The 9,433-nt window shown below is 42.1% G+C and overlaps 1 protein-coding gene across 1 annotated transcript; it reads left to right on the top strand.

Annotated features, from left to right (window-relative positions):
- Nucleotides 1-1,861: 1,861 nt before the first annotated feature.
- On the top strand, nt 1,862-8,047 carry nrm (nurim). Its single transcript, XM_023976589.2, has 4 exons — nt 1,862-2,054; nt 6,681-6,874; nt 6,994-7,170; nt 7,541-8,047. Exons 1-4 carry the CDS (start codon nt 1,904-1,906, stop codon nt 7,844-7,846), a joined length of 828 nt encoding a protein of 275 aa, XP_023832357.1. The 5' UTR covers nt 1,862-1,903; the 3' UTR covers nt 7,847-8,047.
- Nucleotides 8,048-9,433: the final 1,386 nt, after the last annotated feature.

Genomic DNA, 9,433 nt, shown 5'->3' on the forward strand with positions numbered 1-9,433 from the left:
CTCCCCCCTGCTATGTTGTCCCAAACATCTCAAAGCTTTGCTCAACTCCAAGTTGTTGAGTGTCCAGCTGGCCTCGTCTGTCCTTCCTCAGCCAGTCCTACCCCTTTCTGTAGAAGCCAGTGGGCTAGCTGGCCCCCAAGGGACACCACCAGACCACGTCCCTCTGAGCTCCTATAAACCCGGACAGGGGCTCCCCTTACAGCCAGAGACTCTAAAATTAGAAMCTCACATAGAGAGGCTTCTGGAAGTGGAGATGGACTCCCAGACCAGTACTGATGTCAGAGTATTTCAGTTGACCGTGCAGCTCTTGCTGGATGATCGAGGGATACTGAAAGAAACGTAGTTACAATGTGTAGTTTGTGTGTATTGTGTGTGTGTGGTCTGACAATTTCAGGGAGCTGTGGAAGATGTAGTGACGCAGTATATGGTATTGGCCGGGCTTGCCAGGCAATGGGAAAGCTATACCATGACACCTGTTTCACCTGCAGTGCAGTGCAGTGCATGCATCTATTCTACACACKAACATGCACACAAAAACGCTAAAAGGCAGGCCATTTTACTACATGTCAAWAATAATATTTTGTGAAGATGACTTCCTGGTAAGCATCTCAATGTCTTTAAATCAGATATCAGTGAAGGGTGGGGTTCTACTTCTTCATTTTTATGGAAAGGACATTCAGTATATTCAAACGTATTCAATTAGTTAATCAAGTACTGTCTCTTGTTATGAGAATTTGATTAAGTATACGCTATTTTTCAATTACTTTGAAAGCACTCCAGAATTCTGTAATGCCTGTGGATATTTAATAAAAGAAAAGGTTTACTGTGCCAGAGACTACCACAGGCGAGTTTGACCGCATTACTACTCCAACACAATGAGCAAGACCACCACACACCCTTAAATCAACATCAACACCCTGTTACAGACACACCCTTATACAGCACAGCAATAATGATTAAACTATTACCACAATTGAGTCAATCACATTTCTCTATTTCATTTACCTCGTGTCCATTTCTCAGACTTGTGGCTGTGCGACTTGTGGCCAGCCAATTCTGCKATCTGAGGTTAACTATGATATCTTGCTTTTGAATGTTTGAGCAGGTTCTAACTAAAAGCATGGCATAATAGCCTGGGTGCCCGTTGTTTCTGAGCAGATCCAAACAGACTGGGACACAGGCTATGATATAAGGCTATTTGGCTAAATGGTGCATGTGTTTATAATGAGTTGTCTGTCCAGAGAAGGATCTGAACCTTTGTCTGTATATCTGTCTTCCCTTAGGGCTCAAGAGAGTCCATTCAGGTAGTGGCCTTGGACAGAAGTTACCATGTGGAGTGCTATCACTGTGATGTTGATTTGAGGTTTGATCTGGAGATTAATCTACACGTGATAATCAGAGCGGTGTACCACGTGATGCTGAGCTGGGCTTCCTTTAATATACATTTGATATTGTGATGTGCAAAATTAATCARGTGTTGATTTTTCTGTCCAATTTGTGAGGCTTTTATGTGTATAATAATATATATAAAAAAGCTCAAAGTAAGAAGGTGTCTCCTTTATTGGACAGTTATGTACTGTATCAGCATTGAGTAAGTCAAATGAAAGTTTTTTACATGCTCGTGGGATTCCGAACCCAGGTCTTTACTCTTCAAGTCTCACTCAGGTTAACAGCGACTTCGAGTGTTAATATTTGTCCCCACCGCTCACCTCCCGGAAGAAACTACCGACTGTAGTGAACATTTTTGCAAAAGCAGCAGGGTCATTGCTATCTGGGATCCTTGGGACGGATAGGTAAGCGCTATGTTTACGGTTAAGCTACGTCCCAAGGATCCCGCACAGCACAGAGGAAGAGGCGACGCCTCTCTTTTTTTCTGCCTAATGAGGAAAAGGTCCATATTGAAATGGCGTCAGTCACTGCTCGTGGTATGACCCTTTGCGTCTTGGCGCTGTTAAACTTTGTCTTCGTTTTTATAACCGGTGCAGACTTTGTTCGTTTTATCTCATTTCGAGCGATATATCATAACATCACTGGAGAGTCGCTACTGTGTCAAGGTATGTTTCCTGACTTTTTGGCAAAGGGTTGTGTGTGTTCATCAGGAAAAGTAGCACATTCTGGTCTCAAACTATACAAACGGTTCACAGCTGTTGCAACTTCCGGATACATTGTTTCAGTAGCAAGTTAGAATGTTTTTTTGAATGTTTCATTCATCTCAATAAATACTTTTGGAACTGGAACCGAGACCGTAGAAAAAAGTACTGCAGTCGAAATCGAACGCTGTGATGTAACGTTAATGTGCCCGTGCAAAACAATGTTAGCTGAACATGGCCCGGTTTCCCCAAAGCATCTRAACTTAATTAAGGATCGGACTCTTTTTTTTCTTCAATTTTCACCTAAAATGACATACCCAAATCTAACTGGCTGTAGCTCAGGACCTGAAGCAAGGATATYCATATTCTTGATCCCATTTGAAAGGAAACACTTTGAAGTTTGTGGAAATGTGAAATGAATGTAGGAGAATATAAAACATGTAGATCTGGTAAAAGATAAAGAAAAACAAAAAAACATGCAATAATATCAAGAGTCTAGGCACAATTTAGATTTTGGCCACTAGATGACAGCAGTGTGTGTGCAAAGTTTCAGATTGATCCAGTGAAGCATTGAAATACTGCACAATATTTTCTATGAAGTCTGCCCGAATGTGCCGAATTGGTCAATTGATACATTTTCAAGTACATAACTATAGAGAACATACAAAAATGATATTGTAATACAAATGTAAGTTTACACACTCCCAGGAATGTCATACATGATAGATCATTAGCTTATACTAGAGTTCGATCGATTATGATTTTTCAACGCCGATACCGATTATTGGAGGACAAAAAAAGCCGATGCCGATTTTTAAAATGTATTTGGAATAATGACAATTACAACAATACTGAATGAACACTTATTTTWACTTAATATAATACATCAATAAAATCAATTTGGCCTCAAATAAATAATGAAACATGTTCAATTTGGTTTAAATAATGCAAAAGCAAAGTGTTGGAGAAGAAAGTAAAAGTGCAATATGTGCCATGTAAGAAAGCTAACGTTTAAGTTCCTTGCTCAGAACATGAGAACATATGAAAGCTGGTGGTTCCTTTTACATGAGTCTTCAACCTTCAACCTAAAACTTAAGTTTTAGGTTGTCATTATTATAGGACTATTTCTCTCTATACGATTGTATTTCATATACCTTTGACTATTGGATGTTCTTATAGGCACTTTAGTATTGCCAGTATAACAGTATAGCTTCCGTCCCTCTCTCTCGCTCCTACCTGGGCTCGAACCAGGAACACATCGAAAACAGCCACCCTCGAAGCAGCGTTACCCATGCAGACCAAGGGGAACAACTCCAAGTCTCAGAGCGAGTGACGTTTGAAACGCTATTACGCGCGCACCCCGCTAACTAGCTAGCCATTTCACATCGGTTACACCAGCCTAATCTCGGGAGTTGATAGGCTTGAATTCATAAACAGCAGAGCTGCTGGCAAAACGCACGAAAGTGCTGTTTGAATGAATGCTTACGAGCCTGCTGGTGCCCACCATCGCTCAGTAGACTGCTCTATCAAATCATAGACTTAATTATAACATAACACACAGAAATACAAGCCTTAGGTCATTAATGTGGTTGAATCTATGATTGAATCTATGATCGTATGCTATCCATTTGTTTTTTGTATGCTGTTCTTTGTATGCCATTTTAATATTTGAGAATTAACCAATGATATTTGGCCACTCTTGGCCATGATTACTGACACCTGTGTGTCTTTTGACACTATATAAACGAGTCATTCGCGCAGTGTTTGTGATTATACCCTGATGAAGACAGCTTGGCTGTCGAAACGTTGGATATTCATTTTTGCATCTGAGCTCCTAGAGTGTGCGGCTCTCCTTTATTTCATGAATCCGGAAACTATCATCTCGAAAACAAAACATTTATTCTTTCAGTGAAATACGGAACCTTTACGTATTTTATCTAACGGGTGGCATCCATCAGTCTAAATATTCCTGTTATATTGCACAACCTTCAATGTTATGTCATAATTACGTAAAATTCTGGCAAATTAGTTCGCAATGAGCCAGGCGGCCCAAACTGTTGCGCATATACCCTGACTCTGCGTGCAATGAACGCAAGAGAATTGTCACAAATTTCACCTGGTTAATATTGCCTGCTAACCTGGTTTCTTTAGCTAAATATGCAGGTTTAAAAAATATACTTCTGTGTATTGATTTTAAGAAAGGCATTGATGTTTATGGTTAGGTACACGTTGGAGCAACGACAGTCCTTTTTCGCGAATGCGCACTGCATCGATTATATGCAATGCAGGACACGCTAGATAAACTAGTATATCATCAACTGTGTGTAGTTATAACTAGTGATTATGATTGATTGATTGATTGTGTTTTATAAGATAAGTTTAATGCTAGCTAGCAACTTCTCTTGGCTTCTTACTGCATTCGCGTAACAGGCGGGCTCCTCGTCAGGCAGGTGGTTAGAGCGTTGGACTAGTTAACCGTAAGGTTGCAAGATTGAATCCCTGAGCTGACAAGGTAAAATCTGTCGTTCTGCCCCTGAACAAGGCAGTTAACCACCGTTCCTAGGCCGTCATTGAAAATAAGAATGTGTTCTTAAGACGATTGCCTAGTTAATATAAAGGTGTAAAAAAAAATATATATCGGCAAAATCGGAGTCCAAAATTACCGATTTGCGATTGTTATGAAAAACTTGAAATCGCGCCCCAAATAATCGGCCATTCCGATTAATCGGTCGACCTCTAGCTTATTACATTTACATTTACATTTAAGTCATTTAGCAGACGCTCTTATCCAGAGCGACTTACAAATTGGTGCATTCACCTTATGATATCCAGTGGAACAACCACTTTACAATAGTGCATCTAACTCATTTAGGGAGGGGGGGGTTAGGAGGATTACTTTATCCTATCCTAGGTATTCCTTAAAGAGGTGGGGTTTCAGGTGTCTCCGGAAGGTGGTGATTGACTCCGCTGACCTGGCGTCGTTGAGGAGTTTGTTTCCACCATTGGGGTGCCAGAGCAGCGAACAGTTTTGACTGGGCTGAGCGGGAACTGTACTTCCTCAGAGGTAGGGAGGCGAGCAGGCCAGAGTGGATGAACGCAGTGCCCTTGTTTGGGTGTAGGGCCTGATCAGAGCCTGAAGGTACGGGAGTGGTGCCGTTCCCTCACAGCTCCGTAGGCAAGCACCATGGTCTTGTAGCGGATGCGAGCTTCAACTGGAAGCCAGTGGAGAGAGCGGAGGAGCGGGTGACGTGAGAGAACTTGGGAAGTTGAAACCAAGACGGGCTGCGGCGTTCTGGATGAGTTGTAGGGGTTTAATGGCACAGGCAGGGAGCCCAGCCAACAGCGAGTTGCAGTAATCCAGACGGGAGATGACAAGTGCCTGGATTAGGACCTGCGCCGCTTCCTGTGTGAGGCAGGGTCGTACTCTGCGAATGTTGTAGAGCATGAACCTACAGGAACGGGTCACCGCCTTGATGTGAGTTGAGAACGACAGGGTGTTGTCCAGAGATCACGCCAAGGTTCTTAGCGCTCTGGGAGGAGGACACAATGGAGTTGTCAACCGTGATGGCGAGATCATGGAACGGGCAGTCCTTCCCCGGGAGGAAGAGCAGCTCCGTCTTGCCGAGGTTCAGCTTGAGGTGGTGATCCGTCATCACCACTGATATGTCTGCCAGACATGCAGAGATGCGATTCGCCACCTGGTTATCAGAGGGGGGAAAGGAGAGATTAATTGTGTGTCGTCTGCATAGCAATGATAGGAGAGGCCATGTGAGGATATGACAGAGCCAAGTGACTTGGTGTATAGCGAGAATAGGAGAGGGCCTAGAACAGAGCCCTGGGGCACCAGTGGTGAGACACGTGGTGCGGAGACAGATTCTCGCCACGCCACCTGGTAGGAGCGACGCGTATACACTAACTTTCACACATCTAGATGGCCGGGTGGGGTAGGTGTGGAGCCAGAGACAGCAGGGATTCAAACTGTAGATCCCAGTTCCTACATTTGACTATAACAATATAATTATCAAACAAAACTATGCTACATTTTATCTCTGGGACCCTCAGGATGACAAATCAGAGCAAGATTACTGAATGTAAGTACATTATTTACCTTCAGAGGTGAGTGTATCAAACCAGTTGCCGTGATAAACGTTTTTTGTTTTTGTGAACTCTCCTCAAACAATAGCATGGTATTTTTTCACTGTAATAGATACTGTAAATTGGATAGTGCAGTTAGCTTAAAATCTTGTTAATCTTTCTGCCCATATAAGACATGTCTATGTCCTGGAAAGTTTGCTGTTACTTACAACGTCATTCTAGTCACATTAGCGCACGTTAGCAACAACCGTCCCTGTATAACGYCACCGATCCCTTAGAGGTTAAGGCTATGTTCATCGTTAGAACCAATGCTTTTGGGAAACYGGGCCAAGACRGGMARCCTCTGACTAACAAGATCACTTCAACAATGGGAATTCATCATTATACTTTGCTCCKAGACTTTGTTGTTGTCTTGTACTGATAATCACCAACAGCTAACCTACCACGCCATATACTTATCGTATCTCTCTGTCCATATCTCTATATTTTATATAGACTCTGTGCCATGGTCTGTAGCTTTGCGGGACAGCTCTGTTCTCAAGTCTGTGGTTGTGGATCTGGGGCTTCTGGCTCTTTTTATTGTCCAGCACAGCCTATTGGCCTGGGCTCCAGTCAAYCAGGCCTGTCAGTCTGTCCTGGGGGTACTGAACCGGGCCATGTACTGCTCCACCACTGCTCTGGCTCTCCAGGTAACACACACACACACACACTTTCATTTATAAAATCTCACGGTCTTAAAATTTTTTGACAATTCTACATTTAAATACCCCTTTTGCTGTCATACTTCACTGTCTTGTCCCTGTTATAGATATTGATGCATTACTGGCAGCCTGTGACGGATGCACCCTGTCTGTGGTCAGTACGTAATGCCCCATGGAATACCTGGTTCCCCCTGCTCTGTTTCACCTTGCACTTCCTCTGCTGGTCCATCATCTGCAGTATACTGCTGATCTTTGACTATCCTGAACTACTGGGCATCAAGCAGGTGAAGTAAACCCATGCAGCTGTAACAGAGTAAGATTGCAGTCACGTGATTGCGATCAGAGGACCACTAGTTTGAGTGATACTGTTCACTTTGACACTGGTTACGCCAAAGCGTTTTCATGCATCACATTTGATCATTGTCCCTCTCCCACGCACTTGTAAATGTACAAATACTACTGTAATAGGCCTACAATTTTAATCATCTGCATAAATTCTGTCTTTGATGTGATGCCAAAGCTGGAATTAGTCAGCGATAGAATGATTAAGAACATCCTTCTGATGAAATGTAAATAACTGGTATAATATCTGCAATAAGTAATTTATCCCTTTCTCCCGGTCTCCCTCCATCCTCCCTCTTCCATCTCTCTCAGGTTTATTATGAGTGCCTTGGTTTGGGAGACCCTCTGGCTCTCAAGTCCCCCCGGGCTCAGCGTCTCTTCGCCCACCTGCGTCACCCCGTGTGTGTGGAGCTGGCTGTGGTGCTGTGGCTCCTCCCTGCCCTGCCCCTGGACAGGCTGCTGCTGGCAGGGAGTCTGTCGGCCTACCTGGCCCTGGCTCACTCCCTGGATACGCAGGACTGTGCCTACCTCAGTGTCCAGCTGCATAGCAAACTGCGGCTCTTCTCTTTGCCACAGGATGGCACTGCTCAGAACAATGACAACCACAAGCAAGAGTGAATTGAAGTCATGGGTGTTGTAAGCTAGGTTTCCATCCAATTGCCAAAACATAAGAATATTCTAAAATCCACATTAAAACAATATGCACATTTTCCCACTAAAGATGTTTCCATCAAATTGACTTGTTGGGGATTAAATGCCTTTTGTGGTTAAATTCCGATGTACAGAATATTTTTAATTAAACATTTTTTTAAAGTTAAAGTTTCCATCGCATTTTAAACTCTACCGATGGTATTCTCATACAAAAAATTGCATTATACGGCATGGACTTTACTGGCATAAAAAGGTTGGATGGAAACCTGGTTATAGAGAGCAAGAGTAATGGCATCTTTTTGAAGGCACTTAACTCTGCCATAGCTCATTGGTCAAAGCCTATGGGAAAATMAATGTTTTTTTTGACTCAACGCCAAAATAAGATCTGTGGTAAAAACAGGTTTAGGAGATCTTATAGGTTTTGTTCWATTAGATCATCTTRATCAGCTAATGTCSATTTTTGTTCATTTGAAGCATTTATGTAATCAAAACAAGCACATCAATTCCAATTTCCACTCAACATGTTCAGAATTGAAAAGCATTGGAAGAGAATTGGCGTTAGGATTTCATTGTACTTTTTGAATTGAAATGGAYTTGACCCCAACCCTGGTTATCTCATAGATCAAAATGTGCAAGATCTCCTAAGCCTGTGTTCACCTCAGACTCTTTCTGGTGTTTATCCCAAAACCCCATTCTTTCCCCATTCATTTCCCTTATAGAAATGGCTGAAAGACCACAGGTACTAATTTCTGTTTTTGGGGACTACAAGCTGGCGAAGCTTTATTACTAACATACATGAATGGGATCAGTGGGATGTTTGTGTGCGCCTCCAGCAATTGACAAAAGTACACACTGCAGTTGTTTGTTAACTTCACTTGGTAGGGGTAACACTGTTGATTTTAGAAAATGATAGATTCAGAACGTCTGTAAATATGCCACCAAGCATTTAGGCATAGCTTTTACATCAATGTATTAGTGAGTAATTACTCGAATATATATATTTTTTTATCGAAAAGAGTATATTTTTATATAGCCTATAACATAACATTACATTTTACATTCACCACCAAGTGCTAACTCATAGCCCTTCTAGTAATTTAATAGGATCTCTGTCATTAAACTGTCAAACTTCCAGGAATGCAGCCATTTTGGTCAGGGAGAAATCCAAACCAGTCTAACTTGAATGAAGGCAGTAGAGTACAATCCTGATTTTACTTATGCAGGAAAATAAAGTAAGGCATATGACATAAGAAATTGTGTATTAGAATTATTGTCATAATTATAAATTCAGTTTATACGGGTTTTCTACACATTTTCTGTATAAATAGCCTCTAAATATATGTAAACAGACCATAAATGCCTCCTTGGGAAGCTGTGAGTTCTATTATATGATACAATATCAGTAGGCTACTTGTCGCATTAACAACTTGTCTAAGTCCTATCATCAACTGATGTCAGCCAGTGTATGGCTGTGGGATGTTGGCATATTGGCAGTTAATTTGAAAAATAAATCTTTCTGCTAAAGCTGGCTGGCTAGCTAGCTTACAAACACAG

This window comes from Salvelinus sp. IW2-2015, linkage group LG31 (assembly GCF_002910315.2).
Source record: "Salvelinus sp. IW2-2015 linkage group LG31, ASM291031v2, whole genome shotgun sequence".
NCBI classification, from domain to species: domain Eukaryota; kingdom Metazoa; phylum Chordata; class Actinopteri; order Salmoniformes; family Salmonidae; genus Salvelinus; species Salvelinus sp. IW2-2015.